This window comes from Anguilla anguilla, chromosome 2, assembly GCF_013347855.1.
Source record: "Anguilla anguilla isolate fAngAng1 chromosome 2, fAngAng1.pri, whole genome shotgun sequence".
NCBI lineage: Eukaryota > Metazoa > Chordata > Actinopteri > Anguilliformes > Anguillidae > Anguilla > Anguilla anguilla.
This window is the reverse complement of record NC_049202.1, coordinates 41,858,677-41,884,068: the sequence shown is the minus strand read 5'-3', so window position 1 is coordinate 41,884,068 and position 25,392 is coordinate 41,858,677. Positions and strand designations below refer to the sequence as shown.

At 38.6% G+C, this 25,392-nt stretch overlaps 1 protein-coding gene, 1 long non-coding RNA gene and 1 other non-coding gene across 4 annotated transcripts; 1 reads left to right on the top strand and 2 right to left on the bottom strand.

The window, feature by feature from the left end:
• Positions 1 to 2,962: 2,962 nt before the first annotated feature.
• On the bottom strand, positions 2,963 to 4,921 carry LOC118219847. Its single transcript, XR_004763856.1, has 2 exons — positions 4,722 to 4,921; positions 2,963 to 3,249 (listed from the first exon to the last, which is right to left on the bottom strand). It is a non-coding gene; the product is annotated as an uncharacterized LOC118219847 (long non-coding RNA).
• Positions 3,427 to 3,514, bottom strand: LOC118221971. Its single transcript, XR_004764235.1, has one exon. It is a non-coding gene; the product is annotated as a small nucleolar RNA SNORD88 (small nucleolar RNA).
• Positions 4,922 to 7,178: 2,257 nt separating the features above from the next.
• On the top strand, positions 7,179 to 24,984 carry LOC118221752 (protein kinase C and casein kinase substrate in neurons protein 2-like). Of its 2 annotated transcripts, none has more exons than XM_035407117.1 (10): positions 7,179 to 7,411; positions 15,824 to 15,892; positions 17,300 to 17,456; positions 17,548 to 17,783; positions 18,702 to 18,857; positions 20,115 to 20,290; positions 20,956 to 21,076; positions 21,259 to 21,329; positions 21,778 to 21,857; positions 23,128 to 24,984. In XM_035407117.1, the coding sequence occupies exons 2-10, from the start codon at positions 15,833 to 15,835 to the stop codon at positions 23,235 to 23,237; spliced, it is 1,167 nt and encodes a 388-aa protein (XP_035263008.1). In that variant the 5' UTR covers positions 7,179 to 7,411; positions 15,824 to 15,832; the 3' UTR covers positions 23,238 to 24,984. The 2 variants fall into 2 exon arrangements, with proteins under 2 accessions (XP_035263008.1, XP_035263007.1); XM_035407116.1 differs by having other exon boundaries at positions 15,821 to 15,892.
• Positions 24,985 to 25,392: the final 408 nt, after the last annotated feature.

The window sequence follows — 25,392 nt, the reverse complement described above, 5'->3', positions numbered from 1 at the left end:
TTCATTCTGTTATCCAAAGAAATCTGTAAGGCCACCAACAAGTTGTAGTAATTTAGATCTGAGCTCAAGGCATTGCCCTAAAATCCTTACCATCCCTTATGTTTTCTCAGACATATTATACAGGGCCTTTCAAATAAATATTTTCTCACATAAACAGATGTGTGCCTATGTCAAATGGAGGGTTGTTGATACTGTACAATTACAAAGGAGTAAAACCATGATGAAGGGATTGATCAGGGGGTATAGAAAGCATTATTTTATTTCCTTTAAAAGAATATTTTAAAGTTGTAAAAAAGAGAAATAATGATATGAACAGATTAAAGGTTATTTACAACTATATATATATATGTATGTATGTATGTGTGTGTATATATATATATATATATATATATGCACATATACACATATATACATAAACATACAGTATATATGAATTTAAAATGTTTTAAGAGATGAAAATATTAATTATTAGAATTATAATAAAGATGCTGAAATAAAACAAGTTCTGAATAACAGTGCTGAGTACTCCTCACTTTTTACATCCATTTTTTTGCAGAAGGGGATTGTTCCATTGACTTGTTCTACACTGAGCAATGGTAAAGGTTTGATGAATGCTCATGAATGAGTTCAGTTTTCCAAATATGTGTTCTTATAATGTGGATTTCAAAAGGTCTGATGTTTCCCATTTCAATCAAACCTGTTTTACTCTGGTATCCTTAGTTCCAAAATTACAAATGTAATCAATCAGCAGCTCGGTGGCAAATACTTTAACATTGATCTGCCGACAAATCATTCTTTTCCATGTCTGTTTGCTATCTATTTAGAATTTCATAATTGACCTACCTGACCACTGCACCTTGTGTGCAAATCGGGAAAATTACCACCAATCAGCCCATTTAGGAATGCTGTTCAAATGTGTGTCAAGGACTGTTGTATCGGTATATACACAGAGAGGATAGATCTGCAGTGGGCTAGAAGACTGTACAGACCAAAGGTTCTTCATAAGCTTTCCTGCACCACTGAGATCTCTCAGTTCAAATAAAAATGTTGAAGGTACTGTATTAAATAGAAATTTGGCAGCTGGTTTGGGCTTACAATGCTCACCGATTTAAATTGGGAAGAGGCTAAAAACTGTTGTACCATGAGGATAGGTATAAACCAGTGGTAACAAACCCTGTTTTTGGAGATCAACTGTCCTGTCAGTTTTCAATCCAACCCCAAAGCACACCTCATTCAACAGCTAGAGATCTTTTTGAGCTGCAAATTTGAGCCAGGTGCGCCAAATTAGGGTTGAAATGAAAACCTACAAGGATGGTAGATCTCCAGGAACAGGGTTGGTTACCACGGTTATAAATCCATGCCTAACAGTCATTTGGATTAAATTACATCTTAAAAACTAGAAGAGATTGAGATCATTCTGGTCTGGATCCCATTTTACTTTATATAACATATGTGGCAACTGGGTTTTTCAGAATTTAATAGTAAGGACTGAAAATCCAGACTATTGGGATGATCTTGATTCTACAAAGTTGATGCAATAAAAATACATAATACCAGCCAAATATAGTAATTGATGATCAATGTCAGTTTTCCAGTTTCATTATGCAAACGACAATTTCCATAGCAGCACACCCACTATATTAATGTCGACCAATGAAATCCGATTTTGAAGAAGCTTCAATAACTGACAAATTAATGACGTAAGATTGAAAAGGAAAATGTTTGAATTGAAATGCAAGACTAAAACTTGATCTAGATAAATCAAAGACTGGATGTATTGAAGCATTTACACTCATCTACACAGTAGCGCATTATAAAAATTAATTTAAAGGGATAGATTTTAGTATTGGGACGCACCCAAGTGACACTACCTACCTTTGAGAATGAACCAGCTTTACCCATTTTAAATTTGAGCTCTTCCGTCTGAAGTTTGGGGTAGCAGCAATGCAATGGTTTTGAAGATTTCTAGTGGTGTTACCCGATACCGAAGCTCCAAAGCATGTCAAAAAAATAAAAAGGCAGTGTACTAGAAAGTGTGCGGAGGCTTGATTAATTTGGCCATAAACAAATGATCAATGACGTCCAGTTTGATTCGGGACACACAATCATGTGACTGCTTTGGTAACGGATTCAAAGGAATCAAAGCTTTGATGCGAGTCTCGTAGGTAGTGGAAGGAGTTTGTGTCAGTCCCAGACACTGTACAGAGATGGAACCAGCAAGGAAGAGAGGGCAATCTGCAATTTGGGAGCAATTTCCAATGATACACAAGGTAAGCTCTATCCTCCTGAAACCCAAAGGGGAAAAAAGTTCAAAATTGATTTATACATTTTCAGCGTTTATACTTTTGAAGTGTCAAGAATGTATAAATAGAAATACATGTGTATACTGTATATATTCTCTCACACACACACTACATATTGCCTATTAAATAGGTAGAAGGCATTGCTAAATGTTAACCTGCCGACTGAAACTAACATGGTTAACTACCAAATAGGAGCTACATAATTGACATTCTTTGAAGAAATACGCACAGCTTTACTAGTTACTCACTGACAATAGTAGTCAGAAATAGTTAGTTGCACACTGTCCTTTCAACCAACAGAAGCCGCCAACATTCACCGTTTAAAAGCTCAGAGTAATGAACCCTTTCAATACAATACAGGAAAAGCTTCATAAATCTTTGCAATCACTACAGATTTCACTCATCTTAAGCTGGCCTGTAGGGACTTTCCTTGTCACAGCACTGATAGCATGTACTGTTGTGAAGGTGGTACAGTCATGTTTGCTAAAAATGTTTGGAGAAAAACTGAACATGAACTCAAGACTAAAGTTAAAGAATGGCTGAAGGAAAAACAAAACCTCAGACTAGTGCCTAAAGGTCACTACCAGAATGCACAATTTCCTTTGGCCTGGAAATCAATGTGTAGAACATTTCATACAATGAGGACAAAAGGCAACAAATGTATTTTACATATTTAATACAATTACAAAGACAAGACAAGCTAATGTACTACATATAGGCATATGTACGGTTTGAAACACAGTAGTTCAGAACTTAATTTCTTCAAAGCAGCAACAGAACTGAAGATAAATCTTTAGTTTATGCAACTAAGTCACAAAAGAATGGAACCAGTATAAAGCGCTTCACATTTACTTGGTAAACTCATCGGAGAAGATATTAAATTCATACCATCACAGAAAGGAAAGTGAACGAAGCAGACTGTCGTCTTCAAGCACGGTCCAGGAACCTGAAGAGGCAGCATGAAAATGTATCCATTAATCACTCTGCAATTTAAGGTGATGTTTATGTATTCATTCACTTCCTGCAACTCTGGGAACATCAAGCAATGACTTTGCTTTGACAAATCGGTACTCAACTAACCAAACCCGTTACTGCTATAGGCACAACATGGTCTTAAGTTTCCAATCTCCTCAGACTCCACCTTGTCAGGGCAGAGCTGCACTTAATCGTCACAAGGATTCGGAGCCCAGTGCAAAGCATCATTGGAGATGGGAAAAAGACAGGACACCACATGTAGGCTCATCTAAATAGTGCTGTCAATCAAAATTTTTTTCACGATTAATATCAGAATTCAAAGTTAATTGTGCATTTAATTACACTTTTGAAATTAAATTTCACAGCATTATATTTCGTTTTGAGTAGCCTACACATTAGGATAGAATTGTCATCTGTAAGAAACCTGAGCACAGAGGTTTTTAATTCCCTTGAATCGTGCCATGGCTCTTTTTACACTGCTAAAAAAAAAAAAATTTAACAATGAAAACGACTTGCGTTCATTTGAATTTTGCTTCCATAGTATTAACCATGTGTAATGACAACAATTTTATCAAAACCTTAACTTTAGTCTAAAACGTGGGTCCATTTTAAATCTGGGTCTATTGAATAGCTATATACTATTCAAAGAACCGTAAGGAAAAACTATACCCCAGCTTGAAGTGATCACTACGTTACGGGTACCCTAAACACATTAAATGCTAGATGGGTAGGTTCAAGTCTCAGATGCAACATAGTTTGCCGTCGACCAGAAGGGGCTCTGCAAGAAACCACACTGCTGGTCAGAACAGTGCCTAGCTGTATGGGGAATGGATCGAGACAAATCATCGCTGGTATAATTTTAGTCGGCCTAAATTTGGCCCGTAATTTCTAGAAAGCTTGCCTCAATATGTTTGGCTCGTGCCGGTAGTATTAATTGTCAGATTAAATGGGAAATTGGTCAACGCAACGATTACGACTCGCGTGTCCAACAATCCGGGGTTGCAAATGGTCTACGGCAAGTTAATTTGGCACGCAAAAAAATAAATAAGCAGTACCCTGGACAGTTGTATACAGTGTGGCACATATTATCCTGCCTTAAAGGCTCATGATATAACTTTTACAGTGAAGCTTGACCGTTCAAACCCCGTTTTATGTACATGCGCAAATGTACAGTTTTTATATCTCAAAACAATAGAACAAGCGTGCAGACGAATTGTTAAGATCCACATGTAACCATGTTCTAACATTAACACGTTAGCTAGTTAAACTGGCTAGCTAGAAAAGAGCACGTGGACCATAAATTGTTTTAACTGTAAATGTGGAAACATTAACACGCTAGTTCCAACGTGAACCATTTGGATGTTTGTATGAACGCAGCCACAGAAATAATCTAATCTTCACGAGGAAAACTATAATGAGATCACTTAAATGCTATACACTCACCCCGAAAAACATTGCGTACACCATGATCGTCCATTTGAAAAGACTTCACTTCTGAAAATGGCCGAATTTAAAGGACGTTTCTACAAAGGACCCCATTCTTTGAGGCTGACCATCCGTACTGCCCTTTTCAAATCAGCTACAATTGAAAACGCAGTAATGCCGTTGTCGTGTAAAATATTGCACACCCGTTTTCGGTTTAAGTACTGTACACCCGTAATTTTTTTTTACAGGGTGCAATACTTTACTCAACACCATTCCTGGAGCAAAATCACATAACTTACTTGTCACAGAAAAGATTGAGAGAGAAAAAAAACTTGTCAAAGAAAAGACCCCAAAGCGGTTGTCCAAAAATATGCCTACATAATATATTTTTCAATATTTACATTTTAGAGTTTAATTCATACAACATAATGGATTGAACTCTAGGCATACTCCATTATGTAAGGCTGAACTGAATCATAAATTCACGCCATATGAATATACTTATACATATACTGCTCTGTGCTGATAGTGATGCTGCAGAATAGTGCTGTTTTACTGTCCAACTGTATTCAAGTTGGTCAATGAGTTTCTTACATTATTTAAAATCACACTGTGCATAGGTACATAGCTAGTGTGACTTCCTGATCTCTCATGCAACACAGGGTTCCTTGAATTGGATGTGAAAGAGAGTTGTTTTTCAGACACCAATCAGACACAGTTTTTTGTGAGCCTGCCACCAGATGTTTGAGGCAGCTGTTTCTGCAACATGACCCACAACCAACTACAGAGGGGTGTGGAATTGTCATGGTTCAGGACAGAGCAGAACCAAAGTACTGATAATGATCTTTTGTCTTATGTTTTAATGGTGTGTGCATCTTTAGTTTGTTTCTGTGTATTTATAGAATTCACTATGCAAAACAAAGAGTAATCCCCAGTGGACCTAACCCAAAATGTCAGTATGAAGCAGTGGAAACATTAATGCTTGATTAATCAGAAACCAACATTTCAACTGTTTTTTTTGTCCATAATCTGTGAAGAACCACACACCATTCTATCAAATGTGGAAAAAAGATGTGTGCTGTGCAACTAGGAACATTTATATATTTTTTTAGACAATCAGTATAAAGTATTATTTCCTGATTGCCTGATTTCTTATCTTTTTTAAAACCTCCCCCCTGTTCCCATTGTCATTTCTAAACCTTCACTTCCTCAAAACCCCTGTCCATTTTTACTACTCTGATTGTGGGCCTGTCCTTTCCCTAATGGCAAAGGTGTGGTCTTTTCCCCCTCTCTTGTGCCCTGCCAGTAAATACATTGGAGACAGTAAATTGTCCATGGCTCTCTGAAGATCTTCTAAGGCTACTCGATTCCCAAACTGTAACATTTTGGGAAATGATATGTAAAAATGACTATATTCAAGCCAGGTTTCAGCATTAATAAATAAGCCATAAACAGGTTGAGAATTATTTGTGATTTCCTTTGCAATGTATTGTTTGATAGCGGAAGTAATGTTTATAGAAGCAGCCATTATTCAGAAGGTGATTGTTTTGTTCAAAGATATTACCCTGAAACACAAATTAAAATGTTCATTATATGATCAGTGTATGTTCCACATTCACATCCCCGGACTTTTAATCAGTCAGAACATGATAATGTGTTGTATGACAAATAATTACTTTAGAAAAAGGTTGCATTTTTTTTTATTTTATTCAATTATAGGCTGATGGGTGAAAACATTAGTGTTAAATGATTCAAAAGTTAAGTGACAGAGAAAATGGCAGGGAGCCAAACCTGCGTTCTCTCGGAAAAAGTGAAAGTATAAAATTATGTTAGACTTTAAACACATCTTCAAGCACTTTGAATGATAATAATATTGTATGTGACAACAACCAGCATCGATAATTAGACTGAACCCCACGGTTCTGTGCTTCTCATTAGATGCTTGGTCATCTCAGGGATAAAAGTTACTAAGTAATATTTGGGTAACTATTTTCCAGTTGGTGTAGAAGGCCTACATTTAAAGCCATTCTGTCATATGATGCATTCTTATGCACTCTTCTTCACTTGGCACTTAAGTTGCATAGGATACATATTGCAATGGAACACATTTTATGTAACTTTTAAACGTGCGAGTCAGGGTGTTTTGCATTGGTATTTTTATTTTATTTTTTACTTTAGTTGTCTATTGCTTGTAGTTATATGATTTGTCATTTTTACTGTTCGAAACTATTCCACTGTAAGGACCTCTGCATGAGGTCATATGACAAACACAACAGTGAAGAAATGAAGTGCACAAAGTGTTGAAAACACAACTGCTTCTCTCAAAGCCACATACACACACTAATTGGCTGGAACACTATGTTACATTTGCACAGCATTGTGACTAATACAGGGTTAAATCTCAGGGTCACATACACTCAGATACTAACTGCCTGGACACAACAATTCATTAACACTGCACTGAGAGAGGGGGAGGAGAAAAGACCAGTTTCCTGCAGCTGTTTTTGTAGTTGAGAGAGAGAGGGGTGAGTGAGAAAGAGAGAGAGAAAGCCACATCATCTGACACTGACAAAGTGAGCCAGAGAGTGAAGGAGTGTGCAAGAGAAGAAGAAGAGGGAAAAATTTCCAGGGAAAGAGAGGGAAAACCCTAACCTAGAAAAAGTAAGAGGAGAGACAGAGCAAAAAAGTCACCAGTTGAAGAGTGAAAGGTAGGAAAACCAGATTTCTACTATTAGTTGAAACAGTTTCATACATTTTGGTGAACTTCTGCTTTTATCAATCTCAACCCATATTTTCTCTATGCAGTGTTCTGGTTGCAGGGCAATGTTTGTCAAAAGTATGGCAGACAAATAGGGGTGACCGGTCGTGACAGAATGGGAATGCAATAGGGTTAGAAGAGAGTTAAAAAGTCATTAAAGCTTTTGATTGCATAGAATCACTAGTCTGTAAGTGGTCAAGCCGTGGAATATTGAGTACTCAGTTTTTCTATTAAATGATTTATATGATGCTGTATTTGTAAAATTTGTAACACAACAGTATACCTTAATGTTAGTTACATTTCATATTAATAATTACATTTTAGTTGATATTATAATGTCAATAGGATATACTCTAGTAGTATATTCTTTCTTTCTTTGCCATTATAGTGGCAAAGTTAGGTACTGTTAGATTTTTACAACAATCAGAAACTGAGGTTGTAGGCACGCCTACTCCAATTCCATCTCCATCTCTGCGCATTAACTCTGCACTGTATAATAAGGAGAGACTGCAGAGTGGGAGGAGGAAATGAAGAGGAAGTGGGATCAAAGGTTAAGCAGGACATAATTCATTGTATTCTTAACCTCAGGCAGAATCGGACCTAGCTAATTGCTGTGTGTTGTCTCCATGATCGCTGAGCACAGCTGTTGACCCCCTAATTGGAATAGTCACCATGTTGCCTATCAGATGCAACATGCACAGGCCTGACAACACACAGTGTAAATGCATAATACAGCTGAAACTGCGGTGAGAGAGGAGCAGGAAATGGGTGAGGGTTGCAAATCAGAAATATAATTCTCTCTTTCTTCTCTCTTGGTCAGTCCTGTGATAGTGTTGTTGGAAAGCTACATGCTCAGGGGGGAAATTGACAGTGGAATACTAATACTACTATATGTGCGCGTGTTTGTGTATGCGTTTGAATGCATGTGTGTGTGTGTGTGTGTGTGTCCATGCATGTGTGTGTATGTCATGAGTGTGTTAGAAATAGAATGAGCGATATGGGTGAGTGTGTGCACATGTTTGCACATATATGGGAGTATCTGTTTTTAACGTGTACGCGAGTTGTATGTGCACATGCACTGGATGTCAAAAAGATGTACAACCCCCCTGGACTCAGTCAGGTCTCCTTTGGCTTGCATCAAATTCAAAACCTGGGCACTGGCCTTTGGGGCAGTAAAGGGTCACTTCCATTGTTTCTACAGTCCTGTTACTCAAATAATGGCCCTCGAGGTCCAAGAACTTCTGGTTTTACACCCTCCCTTTACCTGGGAGTCAGGTGTGAATACAGTTGGGCCAATCAGTAGCACTAATGGTTCAGTTAATTACCTGGGGGAAAGAAAACCAGGGCCGGATTTGAATTCAAGGTCCAGATTTGATTATCCATGCCCTAAACACCTACAGACCTATCAGTTCCGCTACTGGGTGGCTGGAAACCGGACCTCGTGCCAATCTTCCGATGCAGACTGAAGACACCTCTTCAGATTGCATCATTGCTCCCCTGACCCTCTTTTTATAACCTTTCCTTCTCATTCTTTCTTTGTACTTCCTTTCGGATAATGTTATAGTCATAGCTGAGTAAAAATAGGTAGATCTGTCAAGTGGTACATTCTTTAGTCACAATACACGTTGTTTCATAAATGGACCTCTGTGCTGTCTAGGTGATACCACACTTCTGTATTCCTAAGAGTAACACTGATATTCTCCACTATTGTACATCACTCTGGATAAAGCATCTGCCAAGTGATTTTAATGTAATGCAATGTGTAAACACCAAGGAGAATATAAAGCAGTGCATTTGGACTGGAATTCACTGGAATTCAATTCTGATAAGATTTGCTGAATTATTACAATACATTTGTGTTATAAAGGTAAAGTATTCATGATTATGGCAATAACTGCATGTTCTGTTAAGTCTCTATGTACCTCTTGAAAAGATGAGGCTGATCAGTATGGAGTGCAGCACAGTGTTGTGGATGCCTGTATGTATGCTGTGTTGTCTCTAATGTAAATAAAAGGTGAAAGGGAAAGACCTGGAAAAAGAGAATGAGAAGAGCAGCATAGCCAGCTGAGAGAACATGTGGGAGAGGGTGTAGGAGGCAGGGAACGATGACCTTTCTCACCCTTGTTTATTTTGGGATGGCTAGAGTTTCAGAGATTGGAATGCTGGGTGAGGGCATTCTATTCTGGCTGTCAGATTCCATCCGTAGGATACCAAGCTACTGACCGAAGGACTATATACAATGTACCAAACTACCTCTATCTGTATGTCTGTCCCAGATTGTCCCATTTGCACTATTCCATAATTATCTAAAATTCTCTCTCTCTCTCTATTGTATCTAAAGCATGCTATCATGGTTGGACTCTATTCCATTTCAACTGTCAATTCAGGATGTACAGTAAAGTGAAATCCAATGAATGAATGGAAAAATACTCATAGAGCATTATTGTATGATTTTTTCTCAGTTCATGAATTGAATGGTAATTCATTCATTTCATAAACTGACTTGAAATGGAAGTGACTCCAACCCTGCTTGCCATGACCCTCGGTATTTGTAGCTGTCATTTTCTATCTGACAGACTGACTAGCAAGTAAACAGCATGATCTCTATCCAGTCATCTGTATCTGCAACCCACTGTCTTTTCTTTTAAGCTTCCTTTTTTTGATTGACTGTGTGGTGGAGCAAAATGTAGGTTTGAGCAGTGGGCCATGACGATGAGATCAGTCATACAAACAGCCTCCCAAAAGTCTCCCACATCAGCAAGGCATTGCTGCTCAGATGCATCTGTTTGTCTCTCAGAAACAAATATAGACATGTTTGCCTGTCTGGTCATAGTAGACTGTTGAAATATTGAAGAAGAATTCATAAATATTTACATAAAAATTTCAAAATTAAAAAAAAATGGGTGAAAATTTCACTTGTGTATGAAATCCCATGTAGACCATATATGGCTAGACTGGCTATGACATTTCAGCAGTATCGCACTAAATGCTGTCCTCGGCAATACATGGTGATATAATCTCTTTGCATCACAAATGAATGTCTGGCTTTGCTCTCATTAAGTATCACATTACATCACATTACAGGCATTTAGCAGACACTCTTATCCAGAGCGACTTACACAACTTGTATGTAGCATTTACATTGCATCTATTTATACAGCTGGATATACACTGAAGCAATGCAGGTTAAGTACCTTGCTCAAGGGTGCAACGGCAGTGTCCTACCTAGAAATCAAACCTGTGACCTTTAGGTTACAAGATGAGTTATACTACACTGCCGCCCTATCACTACTTTAAGAAGGAACCCCAATGAGCATAATTCTGTACTGTCCACTGAGACTGCTAACGCATCCTATGAACACATCATATCAACAGTCAGGCACTAGTTTTTACAATATGGCATACGGAAGAAAGGGACAATAGGTGACATTGTTACAAAGTGGCTTATTCTGGTTGATCTGATCAAGTCAATTACCTGTTTGTCCTAAAAATGCACTGGTAGTCCTTCACATCTATGCACACATATCCACGGTGTTGCAGTGTCTCCGCTCCCGGAAAGTTTTTATTTCTGTAGAGACTACGTTTCATTTATTAAAATTACATTTCAGTACAGTTAGTTACAATTAGTGTGGCTACATTTATCAGTGAGTGTATAAATGTACTGTATTTATTTTTAATTGCCATATATTGTTTTTATATTTACAGCAAACTCCAAAATGTTTGGGAAAAACACTATTTCTTCTTGATTTGGCTCCAAAATTTTAGATTTATAATCAAACAATTCACATGTGGTGGAAGTGCAGAGCCTCAGCTTTTATTTATTTTTTATAGGCCTACATTTTGGTTTCATCATGTAGAAATTAGAGCAATTGTTATACTACCCCCCCCCCCCCCTCCCCCCACCCTTTTCAGGACACCTGAATGTTGGGGACACCTCATGGTTATGTTAATGAAAGTACATGAAAGTACTTTTTCATGTTTGTTACATATCCTTTACGTGCAATGACTGCTTGAAGTTTGTGACTTATAGACAGGTGTTGAGTATCTTCTCTGGTGATGCTCTGCTGGGCCGGTGCTGCAGTCATTTTCAGCTACTGCTTGTTTCGGCGGCTGTTTGCTTGAGGTTTTCTCTTCAATGTATGACAAGCATGTTCAATTGGATTCAAATAGGGTAAATGACTTAGCCAGTAAAGAATTTTATTGTTTTTGGCTTTGAAAAACTCTTTAGCATCAAGTTTGGGATAATTGGGCCTTATTCACAAAACGTGTGTACAATCACATTTGATCTTAAAGTAATTGTAATGTTTCCAAGACATTTTGGCATTGATCATTTTTTTCTTATCTGTATTTCTTCATGGCCATTTCCTTATGCTAATCACATAAACAGGTTTGCACATGAATGCAATCAAATAGGCAGCATTCATAATCTCATACACCTGGGATATGCACAACAACAAAGGTCTGCACATGAGTCATGAATCCCATATTGGTTTTTTTGTAGGAACATTTTTTAGAACAAAAGCAGGAATAATTTTTAAAAAAGTTTTGTGAATGAGGCCCATTGTCTTGAGTTTGGAGTCCAATGAGTTTGGAGGTATTTTTTGAACTTGAGCAGATATGCTCTTGCCATCACTCTGATACAAGTCTCATCCATCCAACTCTTTTTGGTACTTCACAAACTGTAACCTGGCTAACTAGTGGAAGTATAGCCTCTTTTGTTCTTTTTGTGAAGTCTTCAGCGGAGAGTAGTAACTGACACATCCACATCTGCCTCTTGAAGAATGTCTCTGATCTGTTGGACAGGTGTTTTGGGTTTTTCTTCATAGTGGTAAAAATTTTTCAGTCATCAACTAGAGGTTTTCCTCAGCCAACCGAGCCCTTTGTGATTACTGAGGTGACCAGTGCTCTCCTTCTTCTTCATGATGTTCCAAAGAGTTGATTTTGGTAAGCCTAATGGTCCATGTCTCTGCAGTTCTTCTAATTTTTTAGCCTCAAAAGGGTTTCAGTGACTTTCACTGGCATAACTCTGGTCCTCATTATGACATACGCCAATAACTGACTGCAAAGGCAATCAAAAGCCTACAATCAAGATTAGATATTGAAAGCTCTCTAATACCTGCACTAAGGAAATAATTCAACGCAGTGATATGTGAAACACGTGAAACTATTTGTCCCAAACATTATGGTGGGGGGCTATGTATAAAATGAGCTGTGATTTCTACATGGCAAAACCAAAATGTATGAACATACCTTTTAATTTAACCATGTGAATTGTTTGATTACAAATCTGAAATTTTGAAGCCAAATTAAGAAAAAAAAAAAAAAAAAAAGAGATGGCTTTGTCTCAAACATTGTGGAGCTCAGCGTAATTACCAAATTCCTTTTAAATCCAATGTGGAGTTAGGATTGACTTCTCAGTTGATTCCACCAGTTACTGCTCACTTAACCCATTAGATTTTAACTTGATTGAATTTTACTTTTTGATAATTATTATTTTAAATTAATATAATATTTTCATTCATGTTCACCATTTGGGGTCTTTTGTGTTCCTTGTTTCCTTGGATTATCTTTCAGAGGAGTAACCTTATTGAAGGGGAAAATTAATAGCAGACTGGGCTGCATTCAGAGCTGCCATACAGTAAATAGTAGCTTTATCCTACTTGCCAAACAAATTCTGTAATACATTTAATTTCCAGACAAGGAGCACATACTCATAAGCAAAAGAGTATTTTTCCAAGTTAACAACCAACTTTTCTTCTCTCTCCATGTAGCCATAGTGAGTCGGACAAGCAGATTCTATCTATGCAACATTTGGAGACTCCGCTCTTTCCTCACCAGTTACTGTACACTCCTACTAGTCCAGGCCCTGGTACTCTCATACATAGACTATCGCAATTCCATTTTTGCTGGCATCCCTGTTTGTGCCACTGAGCAGCTGCTGCTAACACAAAATGCTGCCAAATAATTTGTCTGCAGTCTTCCCAAGCATGCTCATGTTGCACCCCTCCTTATATCACTTTACTGACTGCCCGTTACAGTTCACATTAATTTTAAAACTTTGGTACTTAGCCTACAGGGCAGTGAATGGAACGGGCTCCACCATATTACATTACAGGCATTTAGCAAACGCTCTTATCCGGAGCAACTTACACAACTTTTTACATAGCATTTACATTGTATCCAATTATGCAGCTGGATATATACTAAAGCAATGCAAGGTAAGTACCTTGCTCAAGGGTACAATGGCAGTGTCCTACCAGGGAATCTAACCCGAGACCTTTAGGTTACAAGACCAACTCCTTACCCATTATACTTTACTGCCGCCATCTCTCTAATCAACATTCAAACCCTACACCCTGCACCGATCTATCCAACTGGCAAATTTGAGGCAACTGGCTCTCTTCCTTGCCTAGTTGCTTCTGTCTGTATTGGCCCCATAGTGACAGAACAAACTTCCCTTCATGGCCAGGATAGTGGAACTGTTCGCCATATTCTGATGCAGGCTGAAGACCCACTTGTTCAGACTGCACCTTGGTCCCCCAACCATCAATCCCCCCTTTTTACTAATTCAATTCAAGTAATGTTGTTCAGATTATAGTTTTAAATGGTTTTATTCTTTGCACTTGTTATGGATGTTTACTGTATGAATTTACAATTTGTATTTTGATTGCTCTGTAGCTTTAGTGATGTATGTTACATCTTTACTTGATCAGGGAATGTTGTTAGTGGGGTAGGTAACTATTGTTCATAATAAATAGCTGAGCGCACTGATGTTTCTCCTACACAATAAGTCACGCTGGATAAGAGTATTTACTATGATTTTTACAAAAAATATTTTGAAAACAATTATCCTCTACATGAGTCAAGCATTGTAAATCCATTAGAAAATGTTAGCTGAATGTTGCACTTTAAACAATGCTCACAGTCTTAGGAACAGGCAGGCATCAGAATGTCAGGGGAGTCAGCCAAACAAATCTCAAAGACAAATCAAAAACTGTCCTCACGCCAGATGCACTCAATTGACCCGTCATACTGGTGCTCACCCTGACAGAAGGTCTGGTGTGACTTTTCTTGGCAGAAGATTAAGGAAATAAACCAGAGGCATGTTTATTGTTTAGGCAGCATGCAACCACCCCACTCGGCCAGAAGGTGGAGCCAACATTCAGGAGCGTTCAAGCTCTCAATTACACTTCCACTTGTCTATTACATACAGAATCCGTCACAAATACAAGTTTGTCACATACAAAAATCATTCATTTTTGATAATTAAATCAAATGAAGGTCTGTTTCCACATGAACTAACTGTCTATTTAGTTCTCTTTATCACTTACCTTCCTTTTAAGTAATGTGTGTGCGCCCAACACCTATGTTATCTAACAATATATTTTATCTTTCTTTGTGCAGTAAAAAAGTAATTGTGAAAAGATTAATGAACCTCATTTACAAAACTTTTTTAAAATTATTCTTACGTTTGTTCTTAAAAATTTTCCTATAAAAAACAAATATGGGATTTATTACACATGTGCAGACCTTTGTTTTTGTGTGTACCCCAGGTATATGAGATAATGCATGTTGACTGTAAATTATGTGCAATCCTGTTCATGTGATTAGCATAAGGAAACAGCCATGAACAAATAAAGATAAGCAGAAAATGATGAATGCCCAAATGTTCCTGGAAAAGTTCTTGCACACAGTTTATGAACAAGTTTTGTGAATGAGGCCCATTGTCTTCACTATTTTGGACCTACAGGGAATAATCAAAAAGCCAAAGTTAGAAATTTCATGACCTCACTTTTTAGGCTTATGACCTGTCATATGAGCCTGACCTATTACACACAGTAAAATGTCCAGTGTTAATACAACCCTAACAAAGAGCATATGAGTCCAATAGGGACCACGTGTACTCTGTATATTTGTTTAACACTGCACATTTTACTGTGCATGCTGACATGAGATAAGTCCACACAGCTTTAGGAGTTATGCTAAGAAACTGATGGTTACTTCTTTTGATGAATCATGATTTTGTGTTGGTGGGGCTCCAGTGGGAGTAAGTAAATAGCAAATTAAACCTGTAAGGAAAAAATCAGATTTTAATTGGAAGTCTCACAGACATTAACATCTTTTTACAGATCCTCTAGAAACAGCATCTACAGAAGCCTCTGATTTACAGCATATCCCTGGTTCTCTAACAGCAGTTTGTGTCTGTTGTATTGTACTTTCTTATGATTGTAATAAGTCAAACAATGATAATGCATTAAAAGACCAAACTTAAAAATACTAATGAATCAATGATAATACACCTAAATGGATTTTTCAAAATAATACAGTTCAATAAATTAATTTCCCTCTTTCTACACAGAAGGACCCCAGAATGTCAACTTTGGCAAAAGAGACACCCGTGGAAGATGCCAACAACCAAAGCTTCTGGATGGTGAGAACAAAATAAGGAGTGTAAATAGAAAGGAGTGTAAATAGAGTTTACAGGGTGCTATTACTGCATGTCAAGGTCAACGCTAGGGCAACAATCACAAATCATGTTTTATCAAAACACCATTTACCTGAAAAAACAATAGCTGCTCCCAGTAAGCACACATATGTTGCCATGACATCTGCACGATGCAATCAAATTCATCGGTGCCACATAGTATGTAGAGCATTTGCTCACTGCCCCATGTTGCCGCGGCATTGGTGTTCGAAAGCGGTGACATAGGGCCAGAGAACAAACGCTGTAAATGCTACGTTGTACTGATGAATTTGATTACATTGTGCAGACCTTGCAGCGACGTATACGTGTGTATTATGTGTGCTTACTGGCTTCTTAAAGCACTTCTATCACCTAAAGAAAACCTGTATTATTCATACAGAGAGCAGGAGGAGGTTAATCTTCTCTATCCTAGGGCCTTCCCAGTGAGGCCTTGCTATGTTCTCACATACGACGGCAAGCCTGTTGGATACATTTCCTGTCAGCACACCACATTACGAGAAAAGCCTTGTTTATCGTACCTCATTGGCTGGCTGTCATTCTGCAGCATGCGTCAGTGTTGTTCTTGGCTAGCGGCAGTTTATTTGGCTGTTTCCGCTTAACTCTGAGGCGAGCAGGCTGTGCGACCTCTTGGCTCGGAGAGTGTGACGTAGGTTTAGCTGGCAGCGCTGCGCCGTGTTTCTCCCGAGAGAGGGGAGCGCCTCCGGGACCATCTACTGAAATCCCAGAGGATTCGTACCCTGTGAACAGATTGAACTCCACTGATGCACGTAAAGTACAAACTGCATGGCCTGCCACTGAGGGAGACTGTCTGAGGCTGTCTGAGTGCTAAATGCACTTGTGTGGAGTGAGTGAGAGTTCTGACTGAAATAATGCCACATCACTCCAAAAAAGGAGGCATTTAGAGAAAAAGGACGCATGCCTCCCTTATTCTCCACTAGTTTATCATTGCCCTACCATTTTTTATTTCTCACAATCAATACCCAGGTCATCTATGACTCTCCCCAATGATCTCAGCAAGTCTACTTTTGTTTTAATGAAAAACAGACACTCAGTTAAAATACCTTATTGTAAAACACTGTGACTATGGAAGATAGCCCTGGATATCAACTGGAGTTGAATGCAGTGCAGTTGTTCGGGGCTTAGAAAAACATAACTGAATGAGAGAAATGCATGCACAAAAATATTGGATTTTTAGAAATAAGATGACCGGTCATATGAGGCCGCTTCACTATAACTGAGCTATTCGTGTATGGCTGTTACCTCATGCTACTATATAATGAGCTCAAGAATGAAGTATTTAGTCATCCATTTCTTACTGATAGATCAACATGTGCCCTTTGGCTTCCCTCACAGCCAGGGAACTACCAGAGCACGGTCCGCCGCACCGAGGAATGCTTCCAGGCCTGTAACTTCGTGGTGGCGTGCTTCCAGGAGAGGGCCCGCGTGGAGAAGCAGTACGCCCAGCAGCTCAGTGAGTGGAGCAACAAGTGGAAGCCCCTGGTAGATAGCAGTGAGTACCCCCAGCTCCGCCCCTCAAATGTCCAGCAAACAGCGGTTGGTTCTCTTTCTCTCTCTCACCTCATCTTCCTCCTCTGTTTTAGGCCCTCTGTATGGTTCCCTTCTGAGGGCGTGGCAGTGCTTCCTCTCCTCTGCTGACCGCCTGTCTGCCCTGCACTCCTCCATCTGTCGATCCCTTGTTTCTGAAGATGGGGACAGAGTGAAGACCTGGCAGAAAGAGACATTCCACAAGAAAATGTTTGGGGGCTTTCGGGAATCCCATGACTTTGATATAGGCTTTGCTCGTGCTCAAAAACCCTGGGCAAAGAAGTTGAAAAAGGTAAATGTGTGTAAATTATATATCTATATATACACATTTTGGTTTCACCATGTAAAAATGACAGCACTATTTATATATATATAGCCCCCCCACCCACTATTTATATATAGTCCCTAATGGCTTAGTGATGTTTCTGATTAATCAGGTGTGTTAAATTGCTTCCTTAGTACAGGTACTGTATACGAGAGCTTTCAGTGTCTAGTCTTGATGCTAGGCTTTTAATTCCCTCTGGAGTCTTTTATTGGCACGATGAAGATCGGAGTTGTGTCAATGAATGTCAAGGAAGCCATTATTGATAAATTATGGCGATTTAAAGGAATGTCACATAATAATGGTCTGTGATAAAATTTCAGTAAGCCTACGTGTTTTCCTTTGCAAAGGAGCATTTCTGTGCATTCAAGTGAAGCCAAGCCTATATATGAGCACCAGATCTTTGTGCACAGTTGTGGCTGGTCATGGGATAATAGAGGAGGGGGAAATCTTAATTAAAATACATTTAACTAATTGAAATATATTATTGGTTCTTCTTGCAAATTTTGATCTGTCTGATTTACCTCTGATTTACTAAAAGCATGTTCTATGTAATTATAACATTTATTTTACTAAGTTGAACATTGTTATTTACATTCTGTGTCGTGATGTGGAAAGAAATAATTCTACACTATGACATTATCAAGTGAAAACGTTGGGTCTCTTTGTCTGTTGATTGTGAAAGTTGATTGATAATTGCCTCACTTGCTAATCAAGTGTAAAATGTCCAGACCAATGATAGATTTTGAGTTAGATTTCTGCTTGTTACTGGTATAAACAGTACCATTTGTGATGGTAAGGACACTCCTTGTCAGTGTATGAAAGTACTGGGTGGGATTATTTCAAGTTGTTATTCATGTGGTAGCCCTGTGGTTTGTCCTACTGTAGCTAGAGAAGGCGCGCAGTGCGTACCACAAGGCGTGCCGCAAGGCACAGGTCGCCCAGGACAGAGAAGCGCATGCCAGCGGGAATCCTGACTACGCCATCGAGAAGCAGAAGAAAATACAGGAGGAGCGGGAACAGGCTGCTCAGGAAAAAGACAAAGTGAGAGTCGCAAAGCTGCCTAATGTTTGTGTCATTCGCTGATGTACTGAAGAGGAAAAAAAAACATACTAAAAACAACATCAAAAATTCAATGATGCCCCTACAGTTGCTTTTTCAACAGTCACTGCTTTCTCTCTTCTTGCTGCCTTTTATAGGTCAGAGTGAGGTTGCTTATGGTTCCTTTACAGTGAGATGTGAACATTAGAATACTATACTACCCAGTCATTGTAGCTCAACATTATTTATACAAGGGTAAACAACAGGGAAATGGATTCCAGTTCCAAGAGATAGCATTGGCTATTTGGGTACAATGGTGTAGTTATATGTTTGGAACCCTGGATAAAGATGATCAAAAACGGCTGCATAAAATATAATCTTCTGCATTTTTCTCAGAGAAATTGTATTATTATAAAAGACATGCCTTTACATTTTTGAGCTTACAATATTAGCTCATTACCTGTGGTGTTTTTTCATACAGCCTTTTAAGCTCAAGAGCAGCCTTTGGCCTTGTACTGCAGCATATCTGTACTGTTAAATTAATTTGATATCAACATAAATGCTGGGAGTAATATGTAACAAACTAGACAGGTCACAAAAGATACATTCTATTTTTCTCAGAAACCTAGCAAATATACAGCCCTAATAATTGTTCCCATGTTCCCAAACAAATACATACCCTAACAGCAGCAGGCTACACATGATATGATACATGTAGTGCTCTATTTTTGTGACAATGTACAGTAAAGCGCAAACGTGCCTGGGCACAAGTGGAATTGCTAGGTTTGTCTTCCACAAATTGAATAGTTGTTGCTTGCATCAGGTTTAAAACTTTTTGGTCTGCAGTAAAACGGTTTGCATCAACACGGGTTCTATATTGCAATGAGGGGCATGTCAATAGAAACATGCATAAGTTTGGTGTTCATTAATGTGTTCGTATTTTAAACTAACCAAGGTTTAAGCAAATTTTGCTTTTTTGGTGGCATTATGAATGTGCTGCACATATGAATGCATGAACACATAACATAGATGGCAGAAATATTTTTAGTTTAGTTAGTCATTTTGACTATTTTATATGCAATTTTTGTTTAATTATGCAGTCCAATGTCAGCTGTTTTGGTATTACAACTGTATGGAGTAAATAAATGTAAGCTACTTGAATTAGAGACACAAAGAAAGAAGCCGGTTCTACACCCATCAAATAGTATATGATGCACATTTACTTGTATTTTTCCCACAAAATTTTTGTTTTCTCTATAGGTACGTGGTCGCTATGAAAAAGTATTAGAGGAAGTTACACGCTATGCTCCACGTTACATGGAGGAAATGGAGTCCATTTTTGACCAATCTCAGGAGGAAGAGAGGAAGAGGATCAGTTTCCTCAAACAGGTTTTCCTGTCCATACATAGACATCTTGATGTGACCAATAATGAGAGGTAAGCACGCACACATTTGCACTAGCGCGCACACACACACACACATACACACACCAAACAATTTGATCAGCGTATCTAGCCAAGCTATTTTATATATGTATAGCTGTGTCAGTCAGAGTGTGTGCCTAATCTATTAATTTGAATCACTGTGTGTTTATGTGCAAAGAGAAAGTGGGGATTTACCATTTCATTTCTCAGTAACACCACAGCAAGCCCTTTTACAAGGCAGCAGAAACCATAATTTCAGTATGCAGGCATCCACCTGCATTGAAATTGCAACTTTCATATTTGTACAGAAGTAGTTGAAAGTTGTCTTCATGTCCAAGACTTTGCTGCATAAATGAAGCTGGTAAATCGCTGGTATCTAAATGACTCGGGCTGTTCATGCATGTGTTTTGGTCTTCCACCACTAGGAGTCGACAGAGCTTATACTTTGAGCAATGTGTCAAGTGGTCATTCAATCAATTTAAGCAATCATTCCAGTTAATTGTTCAACGGCAAGTTAATTAGGCATATGAAAATAATGATATATCAATTGTTTGTGTACGTGTGTATTTGTGTGTTTGTGTGTGATTGGGACTTATGTGACACACTGTACATATGTGCTCACTGGCTGATTTAAAAAAAACTATATTAAATATAATGAAGCTCTCTGTTTCTCTCAGTGTGAAGGCAGTATATAGTGAGCTCCACCACACTCTCATGTCCATTAATGAACAGGATGACCTGCGCTGGTGGAAGAACCATCAAGGCCCTGGCATGCCCACTGACTGGCCTTGCTTCCAGGTATAGTGACATTTGTTCTGAAGGGTAGTGTGCTGATAAGACATGGTGCTGTTTTATATAACAAATAGTGCACTGATTTTAGTATAGAGCATTTTGTTATTCTGATTTATTGTACCCATTAAGGGCAAATAACAAGGGAAAGTTTTTTTCTGAATCTGTATCTCTTATATTCTCTTTTCAAGGAATGGATTCCACCTGAAAAGAAGACAAAGGGAAAGAAGGAGACAGAGAAAAAAAACATGCTCGAGCGAACGTATGCTATGGCTGTGCTTAAAATGTGTCACCCTGCTATGTTAAATTTGGCATTAACATATTTTTGGCCGTAACATTTAAATAAAATAATCACCTTTGTTACCGTATTATACAGAATATTACTCCAAATACTGCCCCACACTTTAAAAAGCCTGCATCTGCAAGTAATGAAATCATAAGTCCTACATTATGTGGAGACTGTGAGGTCCAAAGCTTCTGAAATCAATATTTCCATGCTCATTCAAACTGATTATGTCATATGAAAGGGTATGGCTTCTGCTCCCCTGTTAGAAAGGCTGAAATTAGCTAAGAAATGGCTGTATATTAAGCTTTCAAAATATTTCAAGCTTATAGATCCACAAATACACAACTGCCCAACCCATAGTTACTGTTACATGCAGCAATATGCAGAGAATCCCCATGTTAACCTCCCTCTCTCCCTGCCCCAGTGTAATGATGGGAGGTGTGAGAGTGAGGGCTCTCTATGAATATATGGGACAAGAAACCGATGAACTCTCCTTTAAAGCAGGTAAATATTTATCATAATCATACAAAACCACTCTTTTGGAAGTAATTTGGGGACTATGGTTGTCAAACGGTCTGTTATGCCTCCTCCTCCAAAACAGTGTTTGTTTTTGTTTGTGTCTTTGTTGGTGCGCATCTGCCCCTGAAAATCACAGTTGGAAACCATTATGCCTACGTTTAGAAAGGGTAAAGGCAGTCAGCAGCCATGTCACCATGTACCCTGCTCCTGCTGAAAGGCTGAAGCTAAGCAAGACTGGGCTTGAATGGGAGACTACCTGGGAAAACTAATTTGCTGCTAGGAGTAGTGTTGGTGGGCCAGCAGGGGGCAATATTCCCTCTGGTCAAATAAACCCCAATACCCCAGTGCAGTGATGAGGTGTTAAACTGAGGTCCTGACTCCCTGCTGCTCATTAAAGACCCCATGACACTCATTGCAAAGAGTAGGGGGTTCCCTGGTGTAGGGGGTTCAACTGATGTGTGGTGAGCGTTCTGTTGCAAAATGGCTGCCATGCATCACCCAGGTTGGTACACATTAGTGGTGGTTGAGGCGAGTTCCCTCTCATTAGTGTAAAGCAGTGGGGCATCTGGAAAAGTGCTATATAAATGCAATGTTTCATACTTTCACTCATTCATTCAGGCCTACAAGGCAGTGGAAATGCTGCACCTTCTAAAGCAGTGGTGTCAAACTCGTGCCATGGAGGGCCGTGTGTATGCAGGTTTTCATTCCAGCCTCAGACCTTGATTATATAATTAGTTAAATTATTTGCTGAATTAGGGATGCAGGTTTGTGCACAATGGTGACCCGACGTCTATGGTGACCCGCATTGTCTAAATAAAAATGTTCTTATATTCTGTGCTTCAATGCAGTTAAACGCATATGGCTGAATGAGTAATTGGACTCAATTAAGGCAGCATTAATTGGTTGGAATGAAAACCTGCATACACACGGCCCTCCATGGCACGAGTTTGACACCACTGTTCTAAAGGATTTATTGACTTTAGATGATCAAATGGCCCTGTCCATTTGTGGTGCCATATTGTGTTCATATGGGACTGGACTCCAGCCTAGAATTTCCTAATTGTGCATAGATTCCTAAATTTACAGAAATCAAGTGAAAAGACTTCCATGGAACTTTTGCAAATCCAACACTGTCCACAGCTGCTCACTAAAATATTCAGTTTTTATATTTTTGTATCTCTGTACATGTACATTTCATGTGCAGAGCTAACCCCCTTGCACTCCCTGTATTTCTCACTCTGTTCTTATGTACCAGGGGAGGAATTCCTGAAGATAGAGGAAGAGGATGACCAGGGCTGGTGCAGAGGAATGAAGGATGGGGGTCAAGAAGGACTGTACCCTGCAAATTATGTAGAGGTCTTGTAGTAACTCAGTCGCACCACAAGAGGGATTTGATACCATCCAAAATTACTTTGCTTACAGCTTAGTTGTGGTGTTAATGCCCACAGTATCCTGTGTGTACAGCATTAATTCTGAACCCTGGACTTGGAGCCACAACAGATTATCCAATTATGTGCTGAATGTTATCAATTCCATACAAAGATTTTGAATCCTCTTCTTTTGGATGTATACACACATGTACATTTTATACCCAGTCTTTACATCTTTAAGCTTCAGTTATAAAATTTTACTCACAGAATTAATTATTTTTCATATTACATTCAAAATGTCAGCCAAAGCTTGTGAAACAACTTTTCTACTGTGCTTTCAATTGGGCATTTGAAATACTTGTATTTCATTAAGGATATGTACAGATGCACACAATATATAATACCTGGATTGGTGGAGGATTGGCTCATGAAAGAAATGGAACTTAATGTAGGTTGAGAGGGTTTATATGAGTTCAAATAATGCATTGTTTTGACTGCTAATTTGGAACAGGTAAAAATGGCTGTATTGTGTGTGTGCATGTGTGTGTGTGTGCACGCAGAGGCGTGCTGTGGCAGTTTCAGCTGTTTCAAATGAAATGGGCCCCGATGAGCCAAGGGACCCTGAACACCCATGAGAATTAAAAAAAGGTCTATCGTAAGATTTAAAATGTTTAAGGGTGTCCTAAATATAATCATGCATTTGCCATTCACGGCTACATTGCGGCACTTCTGAAGTACTTTCCTGACCTTTCCATAACAGCGTCCTTGACTACCGTAGATGCCAGCTTCACACTTAATTAAACTCCTGTTTACATTCATCTGTAGTAGCTAGCTTAACATTGCAATATTCTGATGTACTACTATAGGGTGGCTCTCCACTCAATCAAGAACTCCCCATTTGGTGTCAGTCATTTTGGTTGTTAGCAGGCTAGTTTTAAGATTCCCTAGTTGTATGAGGACTGCTCATAGAACTGCATAAGAATTAAGGAAAAAGTTATATGGCAAGCCATGTAGCATAATGTTACCTAACTAAATAACTTGGCATTTTTCCTTCTTTAGTTCATCTTCTGTGGTAACACACTGCATGTCCACAGGTGTACAGTATACAACACAAAACCCCACAACACAAATAATTTCTTGTATCGTCAGAATGCACATCAAATGAGCTGTCTCTCTGCCATTATTTTGACACCCTATACAGGTTTGCGTGGTCAAAATCAGCCTTATGGCTATTTGCATAACCAAAACAAAGTTTCCCATGTGAAATAAGTTTAGATCATTTAAGTAGCAAAGTTAGGGTAGCAAAAATGGTAGCAATGTGATATTCACTCAAAACAAATAAAAATAAAATTATTGGACAGTAGTTGCACACGACAGTATTAAGTACACTAAAAAAAAAACATTTTTCCCTTTCCTTCATGAAATAATTGACACAATTATGGACAATGGTTTAACGCAATATTACAAAGCATATTTGACGTCTTCAACTTAATCAGTTGAAGTTGCATATACTCAGTAATATTGTGTGCAGCCACTGTCCAATGATTTATTGTTTTGGGTGTGTGTTATTTATTACAGGCTTACGTTATGTTTTGAATATGTTATATAGCATATGTTAACATGATATAATTGACCGATCTTATTTTAATTCCTAAATTAAATTTGTGCCAGTTTTTCTTTTTAGAAGCACCTCAAGCTTCTTAAAGCTTGTTTTTAAATTAATAAAAAGATTTTACACATTCCCCAGCGAGTGTCGCCCCTCCTTTGCCTTTCCCAAAAGCTATGGAAATGCACAGTCTGCAATGTTTAATGTTTGTTGTTTGAAATACAGCTTTTCAAAATTCCAGTTGTGAGTGCTTGAAAGAAAAAACACCTTTTTTTTGTGAATAAGGTTCAGAGGTTTCTTCTAACGCTTTTTTTGGTGTTGGTGGTGTTCTGTTGGCCCTTATAGGCAAGTGACTGGTGGGGCAGCGGTAAAAGAAGAGGAGAGGGCCTCAAGATAGGATTTTGAAATAGGCCCCCATGAGCTACAGAACATTCCTGTGTGCGTGTATTCCTGCTTGTGTATGTGAGTGTGAGAGAAAGTCAGACAGAAAGTGTGAGAGAGAGAGAGAGAGAGAGAGAGAGAGAGAGAGCCTGTCAGATCCTTT